At 41.9% G+C, this 25,361-nt stretch overlaps 1 protein-coding gene across 1 annotated transcript in view; it reads left to right on the forward strand.

Annotated features, from left to right (window-relative positions):
• MTHFS (methenyltetrahydrofolate synthetase) overlaps positions 1 to 25,361 on the forward strand; it is a 260,674-nt gene that overhangs the window by 145,530 nt on the left and 89,783 nt on the right. The window contains exon 4 of the mRNA XM_073801471.1: positions 12,150 to 12,238. Within this exon, the coding sequence (XP_073657572.1) occupies positions 12,150 to 12,238 (89 nt within the window). The remainder of the gene's footprint in view (positions 1 to 12,149; positions 12,239 to 25,361) is intronic.

Here is a 25,361-nt window from a genome sequence, read left to right on the forward strand (position 1 = left end):
TGCTTTATAGTTTCCCTCAGATAGTGCCTGGGGAAACATGAAGCAATAGACCTTGGAGATCAGGCCCTTACCTCAGGTAGCACCATCATAGATGGGCTCACCCACCTGTATCTGTCAGCAGGAGAGGTTTGAGAGAAGCCTCATTCTCTGGCTCCGCCTAGGTCTCAGTCTTATCCTCTACGTGTTTTCTCTTCACTTACATGATGTCTGTGCTACATTTATGTTGGGGTGGAGGAGCTGGCTTTGACACTTCCAAAAACAAGGGATTATCTGATGGACAGTGGTATCTCACTACTGACCACAGGCAGAAAGGAGCTCTTCTGAAATATGCATGTGCCCGTCTCCTTCCGCTTTTGGAAAAGGCAGCTGGACCTAAGGCTTGTGCTTTCCTTGAAGATCTGGAGAAGTGGTCAGCATATCACAACATTTATACCATCCTGAGTAGGGGTGTGTGTGTGTGTGTGTATGTGTGTGTTCCATTTTGTTAAATTAACTTTTTATTTTGAAATAGTTTGAAGTTGACAGGAAAGTTGCAAGAATATAATGTACACTCACTTCACCCAGATTCCCCCATTATTAACATTTTACCGCATATGTGTTATCATTCTTTCTCTGAATCTCTCTTCCCCATACATTTGTGTGCGTGTGTGTGTGTGTGTGTGTGTGTGTGTGTGTGTGTGTATGTATAAATTCATAAGTGCTTTGTGCTCAGTGATTAAAATGTATTTTATGGAGAGGTTCTTTGGGAATAAGTAAATATCTTCTTCCTCATCAAAGTTTTACACACAGATTTTTGCATCTACTGATGATTCTTGCCCAAATAATTATCACTGTAGTGTTTTCTAATTCCATCATTTCTTCTACCTTTATTAGTTGGCATTCAACTATAAGGTAGAGCTTTCCCTTTATGCATTTATTCATTCACTTATTTATATCAATGCAGACTCATGGATTCTTATTTTATTGAAGGGAATCTAATCCATTATTATCATCAGTTATTTTGATGCTCAAATCTTTCCATCTTTGGTGAGTGGGAGACTTTTCAGGCTAGCTTCTATGTCCTTTTGAGATATGCTCATCATTCTTTGAGTACTTCCTGACTTTCTGGCATATCAAGGTGTTCCAGGTTCATCTTGTATTTTCTTTGTGTCAGCCTTGGACTTAGCCATTTCTTCATGGAGTCCTGCTCTGTTTGGTGAAGAATGGTATTTAAAAGCCAAGATCTGGAAGACCTTCTGTGGTCTGGGAGGTCTTGACCCTCTTAACGGAAAGAGCTAGGAAATATGTATAAGTACATACACATGCACATATATCATATTAGTTTGCTGGAGCTACCCTGGCGAAGTACCACAAACTGGGTGGGCTTAAACAACAGAAATTAATTCTCATAATTCCAAGAGGCTGGAAGTCTGAGATCAAGATCTAGGCAGGGTTTGTTCCTTCTGAGGGCTATGAGAGAGAATCTGTTTCATGCTTCTCCCCTCGCTTCTGATGGTTTGTTGGCAATCTTTGGTGGTCCTTGGCATGTAGAAGGATCACTCCACTCTCTGCCTTTCTTTTCTTTTTAAGATTTTTTGATGTGGACCATTTTTAAAGTCTTTATTGAATTTGTTACAATATTGCTTCTGTTTTATGTTTTGGTTTTTTTGGTTGCGAAGCACATGGGATCTTAACTCCCTGACCAGGGATCAAACCCGCACCCCCTGCATTGGAAGGCAAAGTCAACCACTGGATTGTCACGGAAGTCCCTCTGCCTTTATTTTCACATGACATTCTCCCTGTGTCTGTCACTGGATCAGGGTCCACTTTAATGACCTAGTTTTAACTTGATTATCACGGTCAAGAGATATGTGACCAAGTAAAGTCACATTCTGAGGTCCTGGGGGGCTAAGACGTTTATCTCTTTTTCTCCATTAAAAATCATAAATTCACACTGATACTCCAATTCCAATCCACTGCTCCAGGATATATTCTAGTCTTTCTCTTTGCCACCTTTCTTCTTTGACAGTGTGCAACCTGGCTCCAGTTACCTGCAATACCGTGACTTATTTACTGAATCGCTTTCATGTAACCAGTCTCCCAGTCCTGGCTCTGTTGCACATAGCAGTTGACCGGCTCCACTGCCTTCTCTCACAGAGTTCGCTTTTACCAAATGACAGCTGAGTTAGTAAGGGGACTCAAGCACCTCTTTCCTACCTCCATGACTCTTTGAGACCTCCAATTCTCAGACCCTAGAATTATACTTATTTGGAAAGTAACGTTTATATAGTGCTTTGGGATTTCCCAAGAATGTAAGAATATGTTTTATTTAAATTTTGAGCATCATAAAAACACTGTGAGGTTCATTTTCAGCTCCAATCTAGAGATCAAGAAACCAAGACTGATTTAAACTGTGTTGGCAGGACCAGGACAAGTAGCTCAGCCCACGATTACATCACACTATACATGTAACCCTGCACCTGAATATTATTTAGTATAGACGACACCGAACATTCCACATGATTGGAAAAGATATCTTAGGACCTGGGGACCCTAGAGAGAGGGTGCATTTTTCAGGTTTTTCAGTCAGTTCATTACATTTACATGTCTTCTCTCATGTGTGAAATGAATTATCTGGAGTTAACCTTTACCATCGCTAAGCATACATGTTTGTGATTTGTGCAGAATAGGAGAACTTGAGCTCTGTCTTCAAAATGAAATGGAGGTTTTCCCATTTAAAGTCAAGTCCTTCATTTCTAAATGCTGAATAGGATGGCACTTTTAGAAGAATTCCAGATGGTTAAATTAGGAGACTGATAATAAAAAAGAGAGAGAGAGAGAGAGACCAGCCCAAGATTACTCACAGAGCTTGAAGCCTTTTAATTTGGTTATGAATGAAATGCATTTTCATACCTTGTTCTGAAATGATTGCCAACCTCACCGACAGGAAGCCCTTGGGCATGTTATGGTCCCCTTCCCCCCAAGGCCCCTGGCTGCGCATGACTTCCCTTACAAACATTATTATTATTATTTTTGCCAATTCAAATGAAGTTGTTCTGCTTAGAATAAGAGGCTCTACGAAGCATGCCAGTGTTTTCCTATACAGTTTGTCTTTTTGAAGGGGACGAGTCTGTGTGGGTCAGGGAGGAGGCTGGGGGGCTGTGATGTTTCTGCGTCTTGGGCTTTGCAGACAGGGATCCTCCACCAAGGCCCTTCCCCCAGGTTCCTCTCAGGGTCAACGTCCAACACTGGCATTTGGTCACTTCTCTCAGGGAAGGTGAGGCAGTCCCAGGGGCCACCAGAAACCCTCCTCTTACCTAAGATTCTCAGAGATCAGGTTTCTTCCCTCTGTGAAGAGGTGTGAAGAAGGGCGGGGGTGGGGGGGAGGAGGACGAGGAAGGTTTGAAAGGAGGCACCTTCTCTGTGGTTTGGGTTCATAAGGACCCGCTGCAAATGTCCTCAAGGAATCAAGAGGGCTTTGCTCAGATATTCCCACGTGGAGATGATGCCCACATTGCTTTGGGAGCCTGGCTTCGGCATCCTGAGGTGGCTTCTGAAGCCAAGAGCTTTATGCTGACTTGCGATATGGCCCTGGAGTCCCATACAACTAACCCAGGGACCACAGATGACCGGCCCCATTGAAACCTCTAGGGTTCTAGCAGTAGACAGATTTGACTAGGATCCAAGCCCTGATACTTACAAGGGCTGTAGCCTCCGTGAGCATGTACTCCCACTGGAAAAGCTAAATGGCTCCTAGGCTTCCTTGAAAGACTTCTTTCTCATAGTATGGAATGTTCCCTGTTTCTCCACGTGTGCTACACGCAGCTGTCTTCTTCCAAGTAGCAGCTGAAGCCTGGTTCTTCACTGTACTTCACAGAACAAAATGAACTTTGTCATTCGACTCTGACCACACTGTCTGCAAAAATAGTACCCTGGTGGTCACTGTATCCCTCTGCACTCATCTCCACCTGCAGGTGTGTCCCTGATGGTTTATTACCTGCCACCTGCATTGTCACTCTCAAGGGCAGGAAGACTGCCTGTTTACTCCCTGCTGGGTTCTTCACTCCCTGAATCAGTGCCTGCCTCAGGGGAGGGAATCTTTAGTTATGGGACCAAACTAGGTATGGACGGGGTTTTGTCTGCAGCTCAGGGAAGGGGGGCATATATGGGATTCTGGGGCCACAATAGATGTATAAAGCCAAAGTCAGGGTTTGGGGTGATCCTAGGTGAGCCCTGGAAATATGTCTTATCCTAGCAGGAGAGAGGAAGCTGGGGCTCTTGTGATCACATTCAGTGCTTATGTTTCATCTTCTTGGTATCTGAGCTTCAGCATTTCCTAAAGAGTAGGTGTCAGAGTCTTAGCAGGGCAAGTATGATGTTCAAATCTCCTGGGTCTCTCGAGGGTCAAAGGGTCAAAAGCTGAAGGGAAGGAACAAGGAGAGTGAACTCAGGAGGAAGACGATAATAATAAAGTGTAGCATTTATTTATCATTTATTTTTTTTGTTTACTTATTTGTAATGTATAAGCCAGGTGATGTGTTTTAAGTGCGTTCTGTGTATCATCTCCTTTACTCCTTACAAAAATGTTGCGAGGCGTTGTCTCTTATTACCTCCCTTTTGCTGAGAAGGAAACTGAGACACAAAAAGCATAAGTAACTTGCCTGAGTGTTCGTAGTTAGTTAAGGGCTGAGCTTGGTGTCAGTTCCAGGGGGTCTGGCTCCCAGGTTAGACCAACACATGGGCTCTTTCTTTAGGTCTCCACATCGAAGGTCCTACTGTCTTCCACCGAGCAGGCACTTTTCTTTGGTGTAAGTGAGTCACTGGGTTTGGCACAGTTGATCATTTGAAATCGCCAAAACTGGTGATGATATTGGTTAAACTAGAACAGTTCTCAAAAATACACATCTCTTGTCCTGCAACGCTCCTGTGTTGAAATGATTGATTTCAAAGCATCCTCGATTCAGAGGCTGTCAGAACCAGGGGCCCCTTAGAGACCTCCTGGTGTGCCCCTTTGCTCCACTGATAGGAAACCGAGGAGGAGAACCCTGCATCTCCCAGACATTCCCTTTGATAGCGTAGTAGGGAGCCCGTATAGCATGGAGGTTAAGAATCCAACCTCTGATCCACCATTTGCCACATTTATGATCTGTGCAAGTTAGTTAAACTCTGTTAGTCTCTGTTTCTGGTAAAATGAAAACGATTGCTCTCAAGCACGATGCAGGTGCCAAGCACAAAGTCAGCACTTGGTACAAGTAGTTTTAGAAACCTGAACTCTTGCTGCTGTTTCATTCCGGTATCCTCAGCATGGTGGTCCCAACACGGCAGACATAGTTTCTGCCACTTAATGCAAGTTGGCAGAAAGGAGTGGCTGGGAATGTCTATTCTAAAAAAGTTATTTGTTGTTTATTTGAAATATGAAGTTTACTGGCTGTCCTGTATTTTGATTTGCTACGCCAGGCAATGCTACTGCGTATGGACAGCCATCCAAATTCAGCCAAAGGTGATGATGCCTGCTTCCCTTCATCCTTACTGGTACCAAGTGAGGTTATCACTAGCGCTGCTCACTGGTAACCAGCTCTGCTTAGAAAGAAATCTGATCTTCCTGCCCCACTGTGGTTGGGCAGGAGCAGATGACGAGTTCTGGCCAGTGAAATGTGAGCAGAAGTGATGTATGTCACTTCTAGGTCAGAGCATTGAATTGTCTGTGTGTGACTTTCTAGAATTCCCCCGACAAAGTAACTGTAGAAGCAGAAGCGGATTTGGAGCCTCCAGCATCTTGCATCCCTGAGTGTCTATAATGAACTGAACATCCCTGCTGACCTATAATGTACATGTAGCATGAGGAAGAAATAAAACTTAAGTACCATTTGCAGTAGCCGGGACATGGAAGCAACCTAATTGTCCATCGACAGATGAATGGATAAAGAAGATGTGGTACATATATACAATGGAATATTACTCAGCCATAAAAACGAATGAAATTGGGTCATTTGTAGAGATATGGATGGACCTAGAGTCTGTCATACAGAGTGAAGTAAGTCAGAAAGAGAAAAACAAATATCGTATATTAACGCATATATGTGGAATCTAGAAAAATGGTACAGATGAACCTATTTGCAAAACAGATATAGAGACACAGACGTAGAGAACGGACATGTGGAGACAGGGGGTGGGGAAGGGGAGATGGGATGAATTGGGAGATTGGGATTGACATATATAAACTATCATGTGTAAAATAGATAGCTAGTGGGAACCTGCTATATAGCACAGGGAGCTCAGCTCGGTGCTCTGTGATGACCTAGTTGGGTGGGTTGGGGGAGGGTGGGAGGGAGGTCCAAGAGGGAGGGGATATATGTATACATATAGCTGATTCACTTTATTGCACAGCAGAAACTAACACAACATTGTAAAGCAACTATACCCCAATATAAAAAAAAAAAAAATTTAAGCCAGGAGTTGGCAAACTGTTGTCCTACAGGCCAAATCTGGCTCATTTCCTGTTCTTTAAATAAAATTTTATTGGAACGGAGCCATATCCATTCATTTATGAATTATCTATGGGGGCTTTTTTTTTGGTATAATGACAGAGTTGAGTAGTTGCAACGGAGACTGTGTGGTTCACAAAGCCTGAAATATTTACTGTCTGGCACTTTACAGAAAAAATTTGTTAATCGCTGTTTTCAGTCCCTTACTTTTTGTGGTGGTTATTACAGCATAACTAGCTTCTCCTAATTGCTTTCTTGAGTACAGTTTTTAAAGCTTGCTAATTTAATGGGTAAAAAAAAAATTAAGGCAACATTGTGCTTAGTTTACATTTCTTTGATTATTACGGGAGTCACACGTTTTCCTGTTTATTGACTGGTTGACTATCTTCTTTGTCTGTTTATGGCCTCCACCATTTTATCATTAGGGGGTTAGTGATTTTCTTATTGATTTGATTGAGTTCTCAAAGGAGAGAGGATATTAATCCTTTGTAATTTACATTTGATTTATTCTACCAACTATTAGCTTAGAAAGGAGACAGTCCTTTTTCTCCAGAAGTCCAATAAATATTTAATTTTATTTGCTCTAGTTTTTGTATTTGATTTAAAAAATTCTTTTTAAAAAATCCACCAGTAATTCATTTTAGTGCAAGGGAGAAGATAGGGTCTTAAATGAATGCTTTTTTCAAATTGCTAATCAATTTTCCAGCACTATATTGATAAACCTTCCCTTTCTCATTGTTTTTTAACACTCCTTTTATAATTTGATAAATTCTTCCATATGAAATGGTCTATTTTAAGATTAGTTCTTCTGTTGAATGAACTATGCTGTATATTCTTGCAAAAATTGCTTTTGTTATAACGTTATGTGGAAAAGCAAAATACAAAGATATATATATGTATTATATGTATATATACATATAATACATATATATTTTTTCAACTATACAAGAAAAGAACTTTACACATAGTAAACATAGACTGGAAGAAAACAGTTCTGAAATATTTATAACTACATTGTTTGTATGAAACTGTATTTTATAGTTTTCTCCTTCTTTCCATTTTTCGGTCACTTTCTAATCTTCTCATATACACAAAAAATGGAAAACTTATTTTATGGGAAAAAATTCTTCCTAAAATGGAATGTTGGTTTTCTAATTTCTTTGACTTCTGTTATATTTACCGCTATCTCGAGAGGTTTTGCTATGGTTCTAAAATACTTCCGTACTTTTTAATTTCTACAAGATCCTATTTACCACCATGTAAAGCTGTTATCTTTCCAGCAGCTGCTGTTCATCACCTCCTTATTTATTCAGACAAGAACTCTTTTACCTTTTTGCTAGTTTTTCAGCACTCCATGCTCTATTGAGGTTTAGATCAATGTTGGCAAGAGCTTTGGCACCTGAAGGAGAAACCATGGGTGGCTGGTTGCAGGAGATAGGAACCCCCAGGCCCGATGGCTCCTGATTCCGCCTCCAGTGCTCCAGACTCACCTCCCCAGCCACCTGCCACATAATCTTGACCTACCATGGCCACAGCTTTCCTCATCAGACACACCCTCAGCCTTCCTGTGCTTCCCGCAGCCGCACCAATCTACCTGACCGCCCTCACCAGAGACTGGAAGCTCTCACACTGTTAACATCCCTGGTATTCCTCTCAAAACTCTCCTACCATCTCCACTCCTAGTTCAAGCCTTCATGATCGCTCGGTTGGATTGACAGGGGTCTCCTTTTCTCTGGTCTAACATACTCTTAAAGCCGGCCAGGGTTTTCTGGTAAAATAAAAGTTGAAATCAGGTTCTTTGCTTTAAAACTCCCCATTGTTGATTTTGTGGGCTGACATCCACTCTGCTCTTGCTGATCACATTCAGTACTTATGTTTCATCTTCTTGGTATCTGAGCTTCAGCATTCCCTAAAGAGTAGTGGCTGGGCTTTCCTGGTGGCGTAGTGGTTGAGAGTCCGCCTGCCGATGCAGGGGACGCGGGTTCGTGCCCCGGTCCGGGAAAATCCCACATGCCGTGGAGCGGCTGGGCCCATGAGCCATGGCCGGCTGAGCTTGCGTGTCCGGAGCCTGTGCTCCGCAACGGGAGAGGCCACAACAGTGAGAGGCCCATGTACCACAAAAAAAAAAAAAAAAAAAAAGTAGCTAATAATGCTCAGAGCTATTCTTTTTTTATTTTTTTAAATGTGTCCTTTTTATTTTTTTTGGCTGTGCCACGCAACATGCGGGATCTTAGTTCCCTGATCAGGGACTGAACCCGTGCACCCTGCATTGGGAGCTCAGAGTCTTAACCACTGGACCACCAGGGAAGTCCCTCAGAACTATTCTTTACTGAATGTTTTCATGTGTCAGGAGCTATGCTAAGATCTTCATGTACATTAGCATATGTATTTCTCATAACTCTATGAGGAAGGTATTATTAGTATGTCCATTCTATAGGTGGGGAAACTGAGGCATGGAAAAATTAATTTTCCAAGGTCCCATGTTTAATAGTAAGTAGAATTGGGAATCATATCCAGATTTCTCTGATTTTGGAGTTCACACTCTTAGACATCAGGCCATATTTCCTCTCCTGCTTCTTTGACTTGACTTGCACTTTCTGGGTGCCCACACCCTATGCTGACTCAGTAGAAATCCATACCCACTTGGGACTTCCCTGGTGGCACAGTGGTTAAGAATCCACCTGCCAATGCGGGGGACATGGGTTTGAGCCCTGGTCCAGGAAGATCCCACATGCTGAGGAGCAGCTAAGCCCGTGTGCCACAACTACTGAGCCTGCACTCTAGAGCCCGTGAGCCACAACTACTGAGCCCACGTGCCACAACTACTGAAGCCCGCATGCCTAGAGCCCGTGTCTGCAACAAGAGAAGCCACCCCAGTGGGAAGCCCGCACACCGCAACAAAGAGTAGTTCCCGCTCACCACAACTAGAGAAAGCTCGCGAGCAGCAACGAAGACCCAACACAGCCATAAATAAATAAATAAATTTATGAAAAAGAAAAGAAAGAAAGAAGTCCATTCCCTCATTTCAGCTCCTTTGGAACCCCCAACCCATGAAGCCAATACCCTGGCCATGAGGAGAAAGGGGTTTATTCAGAGATGGAGGTTGGATGAGGGGTCTTCTGAGGGCTCTGAAAGCTTTGGACTAGGTGATTCATGTGATGCTTTTTGGAACATGGTCTGCCATAACAGTGGCCAGTGCATAGGCAGGGTGTCACGGGAAAACAGAAACATCTTTGGGACATCTGACTGTTGGTTGAGTTTTCTGGATTGTGCCACAGCTCTTTATCAGCTTTCTTGCTTCACGATGGCCAGCTGTGCTGTCAGCCGAGTTTTTGCACCTCCCGTGTCATAAGCCACGTCTGTCTGTTGGAGAGGATGGTGGGGTTAGGGGCTTTTCTAGATTTTCTGCTTTCCCCAACTCTGCCTTCAGTGAAGTCAGTCTGTTAGCTTGACCTCAATGATAATATGAGTATTTATACCACGGGAATCACAAAAGCTACAAATCATGGCTTTCTTTTTCTCATAGAGCCAGCTGTAAACTACTTACCAGAACACCACTGGGTACAATCCACTGGTTAAATGCACAGGCTTTATCATCAGACAGGCCTGGGTTTGTGTCCCAGCTACAACACTTCCTAGCTGGATGACTCTCTGAACCTCGGGTTCCTTGTTGGCAAAACGGGGGTGACAATGGCAACACGGTAGGGTTTTCGTGAGGATTAAATGAGATAATGCATGCAGAGTGCTTAGTAGAGTGTCCAACCCATTGTAAACATTCAATAGTTGATAGTAATTATGATAGCTAATTAATGAGAGTAAATAAATGAACAAAGATGAAGTTAGACAGCCATTAAAATGCCTTAAAAGTCCAAATTGAACAATGCCCTTAACCATATATTATGTGCCATGGAGACACAAACTGGAACACAAAGTGTACAGATTTCCAACAGTATGGATGTGCAGGTATAAGTCCTAAAGTTGCTGGGAAGGGGGAGATGTTAAGAGACTGTTTTCAGTGATCAGTTTCTAGGAGTTTAACAGAAGGAATGATTCTTAGTAGACGTAACTCATAGATCTCAGAGATAGAGTAAAAGGACCAGGTAAGAATGAGATTTGAAAGCAGGCAGACCAGGATACCAAGCTAGTTTTATCATTTGGAAGTTCTGTGACTTTGAATGAGATACTTAATTTTGCAGAACTTCAGTTTCTCATTTATAAAATAAGAATAACCTACTTTGTGTTGTAAGAATTACACGAGCTAATGATTTATATGTGAATGACCTTTGCTCTGTTATAAACCATCCCAAAACCATGATTTGCTTCCTTATAATTTTATGGGTTGGCAATCTCGTCAGTTCTACTTCAGATCTTGCCTGAAATCCCTCATGTGACTGTGTCATCTGATGGCTCAGCTGGGGCTGGAGAGTCCAAGATGGCCTCAGGCACACTTCTGGTCATAGGTGTTGGGTGGCAGCTGGGATGGTTTGGTTTTCTTCCACATCCTCCAACAGGCTGGGCTGAGTTTCTTCACAGCACGGTGGTCTCAGGGTTCCAAGAGCAAAACCAGAAACTGCAAAACTTCTTCAGGACAAGATTCCAGACCTTGCATAATATCCCTTCTGCCCCATACTGTTGACCCAAACAAATCACAAGGCCAGTCCAGATTTAAGGAGAGGGATGTCTCATTGCAGAAGGGCTGGGAGCAAGGAAGGGGATTCACTAGGGCCATAATTATAATCACTTCTCGCACCTATTAACATGCGAATGTTCTCAGCCTTCCCCCTTCCTGCTACTTCCTCCTGTCCCAGCTTAATAAAGATAATATTGTCTTTGTCTTTCCAATTTCACCCATTCCCCTTCTTATAATTTCTGCCTTTCTTGTCTGACTCTCTGGGTGTCTGTGATTTAGAATCAGGAGAATGGTTAGAGATGGAGAACCATAAAAACAGGCAGAAAAGGGGAAGAAAAAGGAGAGACCAGAGCCTATCCCTGTGGTGATGGGTTTTCAGTGCATTCTGTGCAGAAGTGGAGGGTGAGGCTGGGATAAGAGACTGTAGAACTGCAGAGGGTATATGAGAATAGAGAGGGGACAAAAAGGAATTTTAAGGAGTTTATTTCAAATGCAAGTAATGAACAGAACTATTTTAAAATTTCTTTTGACTACTGGCTTGCATTTCTTTGAATGTGCCTTTGCCTGGAAATCGGGTTACACAGGGTCTCTGAGTTTATTTGGGTAAAATACGCAAACGCCTCTTCAGTATGTGAGACATAGTGGGTACTCAATAAATGATACATGCTATAACGATCATAATTACTTCTGGCTGCCACTTCCCTTTTTCTTAGGCTAAATATGATGGTTCTATGTTCAGGTACTTCTTGCCTCCATTTTTCCCCAAGAGATATTACTTTTGCAAGACCCAAAGTAAAAATCTGGAGCACTGCTGCAAGACATTAAATTCAGGTACGGCATAAAGGAGTAATTCCACTTTCCCCCTTCTTCATGCATCATTTAAGGCCATAGATCCTGAGGAAACTGTCAAAAATACAAGCAGCACTAGCGGGGAGAAAATTCACAGGCATAGATTTCTGGAACTGCAGAACCACACCTGTCTTATTCTCATTGTCATGGGTATGTGAATTTCCAAGGTCCCTGATTTCATATTTTTCTGTATTTTTTTTTTCCAGTGGGACCTTCCCTTTTATTTTTCTACTTTGACCATGATATTTCTAGTCATCTTGGGACCATGTAAGGTAGACTTGAAAATCTCCCAGAGGTAAGAATTTTCTCTTAATTTACAAATGAACATTTTAGTAGGAGTTTCTAATTTTATTTTCAATTTATCACCATATGAAATTATTTTATATAAGTATTTATTCTCTCATTTATTTCGTTTTTTCAGCTAGAATATAAGCCCCATGAGGTTTCGGTCTTTATCTGTTTTGTTTACCATGGAATTGCCAGCATTTAGAAAAATATCTGGTGCAATTGATATTTGTTGAGAGACTAATGGATTTTTCTTCCGAAAAAAAATTTTTTTTTTACATGGGAGACTTCTGGTACTATAAGTATTGTCAGAACATAATGGGCTAGGTATCTCCTGAACTTCATAAATTTGGGAAACAGGGAAATAAGAGTCAAGCATTAAGGTCAATTCACAATAGACCAGAGCAAAAGGTGCAAAGTTGTCTTAAAAAGACACTGTTTTTAGGACTCACAAGATATGATGTAACATGACTGAATGTACTAATATAGATTATAAATATGTCAGAAAAGAAGTTGGACAGTGGTGGAAATGAACATTAAAAGGTAGTGGAGAGGTGAACTTGAGCCATTTCCTCCTAAATAAGGGGGAGAAGCAATCCTGGTCATTGAACTTGAGTGTGGCATTCCCACCAAAGGGCTCTCCCTATGGTGAGAAATAGTCCTCAGGTTATCCCAACTGGATGCTGTGGAGGCCTTCAGATTCATTGAGATTCCTTCACCCAATGAATCCTTGAGATTCATTCACCCAATCTCAAGTTCCTGTTCACTGTGCCACCTTCTGATGGACCTGAACTTCCCACCCAGTTCTGCTTTCTGAAAGAAAGTGTGCTGGTCATAATTACCAGAGGTCTCTGGGCCCTACAACTGTTATACTTCTCTTTGTAACATAACTAATTGGAATTCTGGTGTTATACATCATTCTCATCATGTTGATTAATGGGAGTCCAGCCTCAAGAGTCAGACCTATTCTCCACAAACTGGTAGTTATGGGTCTGAGCCTGTACAGCCAAGGGTCAGACCTACATTCTGGGTTATTTACTATAATGAATGTCCCCCTGTGAAAGCTCTGAAGACACAGCCACCACCATCTCTTAGTGATACCATGGTTTTGCCATGGGTCACTCCCCTTTAATCCAAACATATTTAGGAAGAACTGAAATGGTCTTTGTAACAAACATGTGGCATGAACACTGCCTGTCTGGAAAACCACATCCTTATTCTAATGAGTTCAATATTGCTCCAACCATTTCTAATCTTTTCTTTGAGAATGAAATGACCTTCAAGGCCACCTGTGATAATCTGTCTTTGTATCGAATATTTCATTTAAGTTCAATCACTGAGCCGTGACTTGTGCTAGGTTGGGTGCTACTTACTGAGGGATATGATACGTAGCAAGAGCCCCTCAGAGACATTGGGCCCAATGCCTACAATAAGAGCTCCCATCTTGGTTAACTACCAACTCACCTGACTTGACTTCAAATGATACTTTATTGATTCCAGAAGTTAAATCTGCAACCAAAGATCAAAATTTTTCGCCATTTAAGACATTTTAGCAAATCTACCTCAGTCTCAAAGGGCAATTTCTCTCTAATAAATTTATTTTTCCACAGTGGCAGCATCATTAAAATAGGTTTTATAGCTTATCTTCATGTAGTAATACTTTGGAGGGACATAATAATTCAGATATATAACTCTAGGTTCTTTGTTGAAGACAAAGCTTTCCTCAAAAGCCCTGCATGTATATTCATTCTTAACTCAGTTGTTGGACAGTTTTACTATGAACGTTAGCATTTTCTATTCCTAAGCATATTCTGGTTTTCTTACACAGGTGAAAAGAGGTTGTTTTATATTCTTAATCCTGCTTTTAATATTCAAAAGTCATTTTAAAGTTTCTGAAGGGTGGTCATGGAGATAATACTTTTGAGAAGCATTTACCCAGCGGTTCTTAACCCTGGCTGTGCATTAAAATCACCCGGAGATGCTTTGAAACTACCTGGATAATTAAGTCAAAATCGCTGGTGGTAATATCCTCATACCATCAACCTTATGAAGCTGGTGTATTATTCCTATTTTTTTTCAGATACTGGATCTCAGAGAGGTTAAGTAAATTGCCAAGGTCACACTCAGATCTCTACTATTGCAACTCCATGTTCTCTGCACAATGTTGCCTCTTTCAATTCTTAATAGAGCAGTTTGACAGGGTAAAGTGCACACTTCCAGTGATTTTGAGGGGGCAGCAGAAAGATAAATTCATAACCACCCATTGTTTGTAAGGTGACTACTTAGATGGCTCCTTGCTAGGAAAAAGCATTGAGAGTTTTTGTGGTGAACGACTGATTATTATTGATGAGCATAGAGAGGGGTGCCGTGTAGAATGCTGGGTTATTAAAGCTTTAGTTTCAGTTCAGGTGAATCATACCAGGAAAATATGAGTTTGTTTGTTAGTATGTCCAATAAAACGGCTGGGATGTAAAGAAATTTGATGTCGAATATTGCAACTGCAAAAACGGAGGATTCAAATCCTGAAGAGGCACTTTTCTGCTGAGTCCTGATGCCTCTGATCCATTTTGGAGCAAGATGTCCCAGGTCTCCTGAGGACATGGACAGGCTCCTGGGCTCTGTGAGTGGGAATTTCAGGTGGGAAGTAGCAAGAATTCTGTATAGAGTCAGGTTGGAAATAGTCATCTGTGATGTAGTGAGAGGTGGAATGCATCTCCAGGTGTGCAGGGATGTTCCTTTAAAAGACAAATTTTGCCATAAATGGCACCTCATTTATTATAATTTTTAAATAGAATTTATTTTGATAAATACTGATAGCAATTTTTTCAAATAAAAAGACCATATCAATTATATGTTCCGCTTAACCTTGACTAACTGTCCGGGTTAGAGTACCATGTTTGTAGGTATAACATTTCCTGATAAGATAGTGAGTACCAAGGAAGCAGATCTCATTCATTCATTTAAAAATGTGTTGTAGGAGAGGCAAACATCTACCTCTACCCATATTAGGTTTTCAGCTTAGATTCCTTAAAAATAAAGGCAGATTAATAAGAGAAAAACTGTTTATTAACTCATGCAGCATACATGGGAGAAAACTGAATGAAGAGTAACTCAAAATAGTGGCTTAGAACTCTGGCTTATGTAGCATCTTCAACAAAGAACAATGAGTTTGAAGAGAAATGACAGGACTAAGGAAAGAAGTTTTAGGCTTCAAAGGGCAGCAAACTGTGGAAGGTAATATATGGGAGGATACTAGTGCAGTTAGGTTTCTTTGCAGATTCTCCTGGTGCTGTCAAGAGTCTGGCTTCAGTAAAAGTAGAATTTATATCCAGCCTTTAGGCAGAAAAAGAGGAGGTTAGAGAGAGCTTTTCATAAGTTTACTGCTTCTTTCTTTCTTTATTTTTGGCTGTGCTGGATCTTGGTAGCTGCGTGTGGGTTTTTCTCCAGTTGCAGCACTGTGGTGCGCGGGCTTCTCATTGCCGTGGCCTCTCGCGTTGCGGAGCACAGGCTCTAGGCATGCGGGCCTCAGCAGTTGTGGCTCGCGGGCTCTAGAGCGCAGGCTCAGTAGCTGTGGCGCACGGGCGCAACCACTCCACAGCATGTGGGATCTTCCCGGACCAGGGCTCGAACCCGCGTCCCGTGCGTTGGCAGGCAGGTTCTTAACCACTGCGCCACGTGGGAAGCCCAGTTTACTGCTTCTTAATATGTTTACTGCCAGCTTAAAATAATTTTTATGTTTACTGCTTCTCAATATGTTTACTGCCAGCTTAAAATAATTTTTATGTCAAAGAGACGTATTTTGGGGTGACATATTCTGGTTTCCTTTAGTGTTTTGAGTGTCTACTCTGATCCTACATTGTGCTAGGTGATGGGAAACAGTATTCCAATGACCTGGTCCTTATGCTCATAAACCAGTGAGGGAGACAGACAAATGACCAGTACTTGGGCAGGAGGGACTGGTGGGAAGGAGAATGGATCAAGTATAGGTGCAAGTGCTGGTGACTTTGGCAGCAGGAAGTTGAGGGAAGATGAGTTTCATTTTCTCTGATGGAGGAGGTGAGATGAGGCTAGTTGTCAAATGTCGTGACAGAGTAGAAGGTCAGAGAAAGAACAAGGTTTGAAATAGCAGCTATGGAGAAGAAAGATAGGACAAAGGGAGGCATAACTTGACTTTCAACAATTTTTTTTCTCCTAGTGTTTTTGAGCCAGCAAAGATAAATAAAAGGACTTGAATTCTCTTTATTTTACCAAGAAATCAACAATAACCTTTACGTCTGCTTCTGGAACTCTGTCCCTTGAAACCAAGGTCAAACTGAGAACATTGTACAATGTCTCATAAAAGCAAATGCTCTCAAATAACAGACATTGTATCACCTAAAGGCTTTTGGGTATAAGAACAGGACTGTCTTTTGGGGACACTTTAGTTCTTTAACAAAAAAAAAAGGGAAATCAAAGCTTTCACATAGATGATGCACTTAATGAGTACCAGGTGCTCTCATCATTACAGCTGCTTTCTGAGACAGGTGTTACTATCTTCTCCTTTTACAGATGAGGAAACAGAGGCATAGAAGATTTACTCAAGACCAATTATTTTTTAAGGGACAGACCCAGGGTCTGAACTAAGTTCAAGATCTTTCCGTGATAAAATATCCATTCAGTGCATTTGATATGGGGGGTGAGGGGAAATCCCTGGTTTCTATCCTTGTTCTCTCCATCCTGTAAACGTTTTCCTGTAGGTTTAATGAGACATTTTATGATTATATTTCTTTTTTAAAAAATTTATTTATTTTATTTATTATTTTTGGCTGCATTGGGTCTTTGCTGCTGTGTGCGGGCCCTCTCTAGTTGTGGCGAGTGGGGTCCACTCCCCGCCGCGGCACACAGACCTCTCGTTGCAGTGGCTTCTCTTGTTGTGGAGCATGGGCTCTAGGTGCACGGGCTTCAGTAGTTGTGGCACATGGGCTCAGCAGTTGTGGCGCACGGGCCCAGCCGCTCTGGCATGTGGGATCTTCCCAGACCAGGGCTCGAACCTGTGTCTCCTGCATTGGCAGGCGGACTCCCAACCACCGCGCCACCAGGGAAGCCCTATGATTATAGTTCTCAACAGTTGATTAAGCATGCATAGATCTGAATATGTTGATGTAAGCTGTTTAAGTCTTAAAAGATTTTCTTGGGAAATATCTCTTCAACTAAAAAAAAAAAAATGAAAAAAATGATATTGGGACAATTGGCTATCCATATGGAAGGCAATCAAATTAGACCTCTAACTTGCGCCATACATCAACACAAATTCCAGAAGAACGCAAGTGTTAAATGAATAAAGCCACACCATAAAAGTTATAGAAGAAAATGAAGGATTATTTATAACCTGGGGATGGAAAGGCCTTCCCACACAAGATGCAAATTCAGAAGCTGTGAAAGAGAAGATTGATAGACTTGATTACATGTATGAGGAGGTAATTACAGCATTGTTTATAATGGTGAAAAATTAGGAACAATCTAAAGATTCCTTAATAAGGAACTATTTAAATACATTATGGAACGTTTACGTCATGGAGGAGTAATGCAGCCTAGCAGTTAAATGCATGGCATTCTGATGCCAGGCTGCCTGAGATTGGATCTCATCTCCACCACTTAACTAGCTATGTGTCATTGGGAAAATTACCTCACTCCCTCAATTTCCTCATCTATAAATTAAGCATAAGGATTTCGTTTATCTCATAGAGTTAGTGTGAGGATTAAATGAATTAATAATGTAAAGCACTTTGAACAGATCCTTACACATAGTTCCCTCTACCTAAGTACTAGCTACTTTATCACAGAGCACTTAAAAAAAAATGAGGTGGGCCAATGTGCAATGATTCAGTATCATCTCAAACTATTATGAAGAAAGCAGGACAATGTATAGAGTGTGGTTTCGTTTCAATAAAAATATGTTCATACTTACATATGTGTGGATGAAAAGGAATAAAGAGAGAGACTATGGAATAAGACGACCCACCAAATTATGAATCGTTGTTATGTCCAGGGAGGGCAGTAGGAGGGTTTGCAAAGGAACAGTCACATTTTATGCTTCGTAATTTCATATTACTTCAGTCTTTTACAAAGAGAATGAGGTTACACACTTTGTGTTAAGGGAAAAAGGAAGAAAGGAAAAAGGAAGAAGGGAGGGAGGGAGGGAAGATGTCTTTTAACTCTCTCTGTTGTCAATATAGGGTAAAACTGATAGCATAAAAGCACAAACACCTATGGCATGGGGCACTGCTCCCCTCTCCTGACACAACTCCTAGTCTTAGAAGTGAACCATGGAGCATAGGACCTGGATGGAAGAGGGAATAAACTAGAAACGGGTAGGGCAAAACCTGTGGTCCAAATAATCTTTATGACTAATAAAAAAATCGAATCTAGACAGCTCACACATAAACCCAGGCATTAATTCATATGGAATATTGAGTTACATTTTGAATAAATCAATTCTTTTTCTAAGACCGTTAATGTTCTTCTTAAAACATCTTTCCAGATTTGTACATGCTTTAAACAAGAAGAGGATCTTTCTCATAAGTTTCTATGCTAGTTACACAGAATAAGATGTGTTGTATGTGTGTGTTTAGTCACTCTGATAGATTGCCTTGGTTAGTCATTTTCTTCATACCTGCATAGAAGAGACATAATTTAGAGACACAAACTCATTAGATGGAAAGAACCCAGGATTGGGAGGCAGGAAACCTGACTAGTTAGTCCTTTTCCCAATTACGACAGTTATTTGTGTGTTCTTGAGCAAATTATGGAGTTCTTTAGCTGTAAAATGCAAAGATTAGACGAGTTCTTATATGATAAATTTGGTCTCTTCCAGTTTCAAAAATTCCAAGATTTGCCACGCATTTTTATTTTCAAAATCAAAAACAAAGCAGTCACTCTTCAGAATTGTTGCAATGAGAAACCATCTGCTTCTTATCAGGTTGTCTATTAGGCTTAATTAATAAAAGTATAGCATCAGTGTGGGAGGTGTTGGAGGTGATTATTTAGAAGACTGTTCTTTCCCCAGTGAATGGTCCTGTCATCTCTTGTCAAATATTAATAGACATATGGGTGTATTTCTGGACCCTCAATTCTACTCTACTGATCTATATGCCTATCCTGTACCAGTTCCACACGCTCTTGATTACTGTTGCTTTGTAGTAAGTTTTGAAATTGAAATGTATGAGTTCTCCTACATTGTTCTCCTTTTTCAAAATTGTTCTGGCTATCCTGGGTTATTTGCAATTCCATAAGAAATTTAGAAAGAGCTTGTTAACTTACCTAAAGAAGTCAGCTGGGATTCTGACAGGAATTGCTGTGATACTGGAGATCAGTTTGGTACCAGTGTTATATGGGATGCCTTTCCATTTCTTTGGATCTCCTTTAATTTCTTTCAACAATGTTTTCTTGTTTTAGAGTATAAGTTTTTCATTTCCTTTGTTAAATTTATTCCTAAGTATTTCATTCTACTTGACGCTATTGTAAATAGAGCTGCTTTCTTAAATTTATTTTTGGATTGTTCATTGCAAGTGTACAGAAATACAATTGATTTTTGTATATTGATCTGGTATCCTGCAACTTTTCTGAACACATTTATTAGTTATAGCAGGGTTTTTTGTTTTCTTGTTTTTTTTAACATCTTTATTGGGGTATAATTGCTTTACAATGGTGTGTTAGTTTCTGCTTTATAACAAAGTGAATCAGTTATATATACACATATGTTCCCATATCTCTTCCCTCTTGCGTCTCCCTCCCTCCCACTCTCCCTATCCCACCCCTCCAGGCTGTCACAAAGCACCGAGCCAATATCCCTGTGCCATGCGGCTGCTTCCCACTAGCTCTCTACCTTACTACGTTTGTTAGTGTGTATATGTCCATGACTCTCTCTCGCCCTGTCACAGCTCACCCTTCCCCCTCCCCATAACCTCAAGAGCAGGGTTTTTTTGATTCTCTAGGATTTTCTTTTTTTTAATTTTAAAAATTATATATGTTACAAATATTTCTTCCCAATTTGTTCCATATATATATATATTTGTTGTTGTTGTTTATCTTTTGGTCATGCCACACGGCATGTGGGATCTTAGTTCCCCGACCAGGGATCGAACCCATGCCCGCTACATTGGAAATGTGGAGTCTTAACCACTGGACCATCAGGAAAGTCCCTCTAGGATTTTCTATATATCATATTATGTCATAGGCAAAAAAATAGTTTTACTTCTCCTTTTCCAATCTGGATGCCCTTTCATTTCTTTTTTTTTCTTTAATAATCCTTTCATTCCTTTTTCTTGCTTAGTTGCCCTGACTAGAACCTCCAGTACAAATGTTGAATACAAATGGTATGAGCGGACCTCTTTGTCTTGTTCCAGATCTTACAGGGAAAGCATTCAGTCTTTCACCACCAAGTATGAAGTTAGCTGTGGGTTTTTTACAGATGCCCTTCATACCTATTTCTTTTTTTCCCCTTCCTTCCTTCCCCCTTCCTTCCTTCCCCCTTCCGTCCTTCCTTCCTTCCTTCCTTCCCTCTCCCTTCCTCCCTTCCTTTCTTTTTTTGGTGCTAATATAAATGGTATTGTGTTTTTAATTTCAAATTCCAATTTTTCATTGTTGGTATACAGGAAAGCAATTGACATTCCCTCCAGCAATGTATTAGAATTCCAATTTCTAAACATTCCTCACCAAGATTTATTTCCTTGTATCCTATACTAACCTTAGAAGTTAGACAGCGGTGGTTAGTAGCACTTTTTTTTGTTTGTTTGTTTTGCGGTACGCGGGCCTCTCACTGTTGTGGCCTCTTCCGTTGCGGAGCACAGGCTCCGGACGCGCAGGCTCAGCAGCCATGGCTCACGGGCCCAGCCGCTCCGCGGCATGTGGGATCTTCCTGGACCGGGGCACGAACCTGTGTTCCCTGCATCGGCAGGCGGACTCTCAACCACTGTGCCACCAGGGAAGCCCGAGACAATCTTTTTTGATATAGTGTTTTTTTTATTATCATGTGCTTTGAATACAGTTTCATCAAGCCTTGGAACTATGAGTTTGTTTTATTGAATATATGTAAAATGTCTGCCATATAATCTGTTTGGCAAAGTTAATCCTCACTGTAAAACCAGTCAGTCAGAAAGTTCTTACTGTCCATTGTGACAAACATCTGATGTCTTTTTCAATTCAGTCAAACATGCTAATGAGGATCTCAAGGACTATTATAAATACCACTGGAAAAAAATTATAGAACCCATCTTGTGGGATAGATAATAAATGCAGAGAAGTCAGGATTAAAATGCTGCAGAACTAATGTAATTAATTCATCCATTTTATAATGTTACAAAAAGAAGATCATAAATCGATATGCAGTTTCTCCTTACTGAATTTGCAATTGGCAATGTTATATGTACGCAAAAGGACATTTATGAAACAAGTCTGGTAAATGTGTATGTGTCTGTGTATCAAACATTGGTTTTCTGCTTTGGAAAATAATTAAATGAGTTAAATATAAAGATCAGAAATAACTCCACTAATTTTATGAGACAGCATGACCCCACTTTCTCCTTACACGTTAACTGAGAGAGAAAGCTAAACACCACTAAAAACTAATCAGTCTAGAAGTTACGATACAATTTTTTTTTTTTTTTTTTTTTTGCTGTTAGGAGATGGAAAATACTACAGATTTTTTATGTTGAAATACAACGTGAGTTGAGGACTACTTGGGGAACCCAGTTTTGATGCCCCACTGGTCTGAAGGGACCCAGAGCAGGGTAGAGGGACTCTCCAGGGCCTGATGGGGGGACGGCACCGGATCTCATGGAAGACATCGGCCAGTAGCAGCTTTGAGTGAGGTGGCTGAGCCTCCGAGCTGGAGGAATGAGAGGCAGCAAGGGTGTGGAGGCTGGAGCCTGGCCCCTGAGGACAGGTGGCGCCTGGCCCCGCATCTCCTCCCCCAATTCCCTCTGCAGGGTTTTCTTTTGCTGCTTGATTATCTTCTGCATATCTTCTTTTCTTAACAATGACTCTAAACTTCCTGCCTTCATCTCTCCCTGTTTTCCTCATACTGGGTGTTCTCAGTTCAGTTTGAGGTTTTCTGTCAGTCTGCAGCTTCAGTGGCTGGCCAGCTGCCCATGAACTTGGTCCAGAGCCTGGAACCCATGCTTTTTTTTTCTTTAACATCTGTATTGGAGTATAATTGCTTTACAATGATGTGTTAGTTTCTGCTTTATAACAAAGTGATTCAGTTATACGTATACATATGTCCCCATATCTCCATCCTCTTGCGTCTCCCTCCCTCCCACCCTCCTATCCCACCCCTCCAGGTGGTCACAAAGCACCGAGCTGATCTCCCTGTGCTATGCGGCTGCTTCCCACTAGCTATCTATTTTACGTTTGGTAGTGTATTTATGCTGGAACCCATTCTTATTCTCTTCCACCGCGCCATTCCAGAGAGGGATTCATCTTACATGGGTGGCTGTCTCCCAGCAGGTTCAGAGTCTTAGAGACCTCTCTGCTCCTGCCACCCCTCTTCAGAAGGTACGAGTGTCTCCCACGCCCCCCAGGCCCCCAATCTCCCAGATCAGTGCAGCCGTGTGCTCTGCAGGCTTAGCTCACCCACACCATTTCTCCCTTACAAATACAAACTACATCGTATGGTCCAGTTACACATGCGTGGCCAGATTTCCTTTTCTTTTCCCCTTCTCCTCGTCTTCCCCCTCCCCCTCCTCCCCTGCCACCCATGTCCTCCTCTTCCTCCGTCCCCTCCCCTTTCCTTCCTTCTTCTCCTCCTTCTTCTTCATCGTCCAGTCCCTGGGGCCCTGACTGGCCTCTGTGCTCTCACCACCGCCCTTTATGGTGTAGTCCAGAGCCTGTAAACCAGAGGCCAAGTGCCCAAAATTGCAGACAGCTTTGTGCCCACAGAATATTGATCCTCACGGTATTTACATTGACTAAAAATTCATCACCAATCTTTGAAAACATGGAATCTCACCTTAAAATCAAAACTTCTTCTGACTTTTGAAGAATCAGATTTGCCAACATTGGGCCACGTTCTGCCAGCAGGAGCTGAGCACCAGCTGCTCTTTAGCCAGGGCACAGTCTCCACCGCCCCTCACCGTGCCCGAGAGGCTGACCCCAAGGTCAGCAGCGCTGTGCGGTGCTGCGGCCCCTCCCATGGCCTGCTGTCCTCTGTGGTCTCACCACCCAGCCTCTATAGCATTCGTGGTTACAACCTTTGATTCCACACACAGTGAAGAGATTTGCTGCTCCTGGAATTTATCCTGTGATTGTGCTCATCTCCAGGCCCTTGCCTGTGCTGTCTTTCTTCCTGCTTGAATCTTCATTTTCCCCTCTTCACCTGGCTGGCTCCCACCCATGCTCTTAGACGTCGCTTCCGTAGAAAGCCTGCCTTGGTCCTCTGGTATTGGGTTAACTGCCCTCCCCGAGTCCTTTCATCCTGCTGTGAACTCATCTCTGTCACTCTGTATTATCAGGTCTGTCTTCTCCCCCACCAGATTTTGGGCATCTTTACGGTAGGGACATGTCTTGTTGACCTTCAGGCCAGGGGCTGGCAAACTATGGTCCACAGGGGAAATCTAGCCTGTGGCCTGTTTGCGTACAGCCCTCATGCTAGGCATGGTTTTTACATTTTTCAAGAGTGGCAAAAAAACAAAACAGTATACGTGAGAGAGACTCTATATGGCCTGCGAAGCCTAAAATATTCATTATCGGAACCTTTACAGAAAAGGTTTGTTGATCCCTGTTCTAGCTTACCATCTGGCACCGCTTATGTACTGAATAAATGTTACTGAATAGACAGCTAGTGTCTATTCACTATTACACGGATACATGGTATCCGTAGTAATACACATGTACTTGCGATTCTAAATTGAGTGGAGAGATAAGGATATTGTATAGCTTATCAGTATATGGTTACTTAAGCTCAGTTTTTACCTGTGCCACTGGGAGCATACCCCACTGCACTTCCCTTCCCCACGTAAGAGCTGCTCCTCACAGGAGACATTTGTATCTGTCTGTCTCTCGTATATATATACGATCGGAGAGAGAGGGAGAGATTAAGAAACAGCACATTTTATTAAATGACATGATTTAGCCCTTGCCCACCTCTCTGACAAACTGTACCGCATTCATCAATTTACATTATTTATACTAGCCAGCTTTCTGTTTCTCTCACACTCAGCCATCCCAAGTCTGTTCTAGCCACAGGACCTTTACACTTCCTGTTCCCTCTGCATGGAGCGCTCTTCCTCCAGATCACTGTACAGCTCGCTTTTCTTCAACATTCAGGTTGCGGCTCAGACATCATCTAGTTAGAGAAGCTTCCCTCCATCACATGACCCTGTTTTATCTTTTTCAAAGCACAGTTCACCATCTGAAGTTTTCTTATTTCTTTGTTTATTTATTTATCCTCTCTCTCTCAATTTCTTTCCCCACAAAGAATGTAAGCTTTATTAAAGTAGACCCAGAGTTTGCCTTGCTTAGCTGCTATATTCCCAGCACTTAGACCTGTGTCTCGCATGTGACACATTCTCAAGAATAGATTCTAAAAAATTCAATTAGATAGGAAAAACTAAGTGCATGACATTCATGTCAGCTTCTTTTCTGCAAAGCTATTCAAGGACTGACCCTGAGAGTCAAGCCTCTGACTCAAGAAAAATGAAAACGTCATGTGGCCAAGGTCCATTGTGTTAAAGCCTGGCTGATTGTTGAAGTGTGAGTCTTGTCACTGGAGAAAACAGGTGTCTTTGAGAATAAGCCACACGTGCAGATGTGAGACAAGGCCATGTCCCACTTGGCAGGAGATCCTGAGAGCCCAGGTTACAGAACAGCAGGAATGAGGTTCCCGGGGGGGAAGCTCTGAATTAAAGAGCAGTGCTGGCTGGCAGCCTGGCAGGCTGCACGTTCTCAGGACAAGCATCAAACCCACTAGCAGATAAACAGCATTAAATGAAATGAAAAGGGGTGGTAACATTTGCTGGTCAGCTAGGGCATGAAGCAATCTCAGGCCCCTTAAAGGCATGTGGGGTAGGGGGAGGGAGGGGGGAGGGGGGCTACTTTGATCGTTGACTTAGAGTCACCCCTCCCTCCAAGGCTGACTCCAATTCAAACCCTGTGTC

The sequence above is a fragment of the Tursiops truncatus genome, chromosome 2 (assembly GCF_011762595.2).
Source record: "Tursiops truncatus isolate mTurTru1 chromosome 2, mTurTru1.mat.Y, whole genome shotgun sequence".
In the NCBI taxonomy this organism is placed as follows: domain Eukaryota; kingdom Metazoa; phylum Chordata; class Mammalia; order Artiodactyla; family Delphinidae; genus Tursiops; species Tursiops truncatus.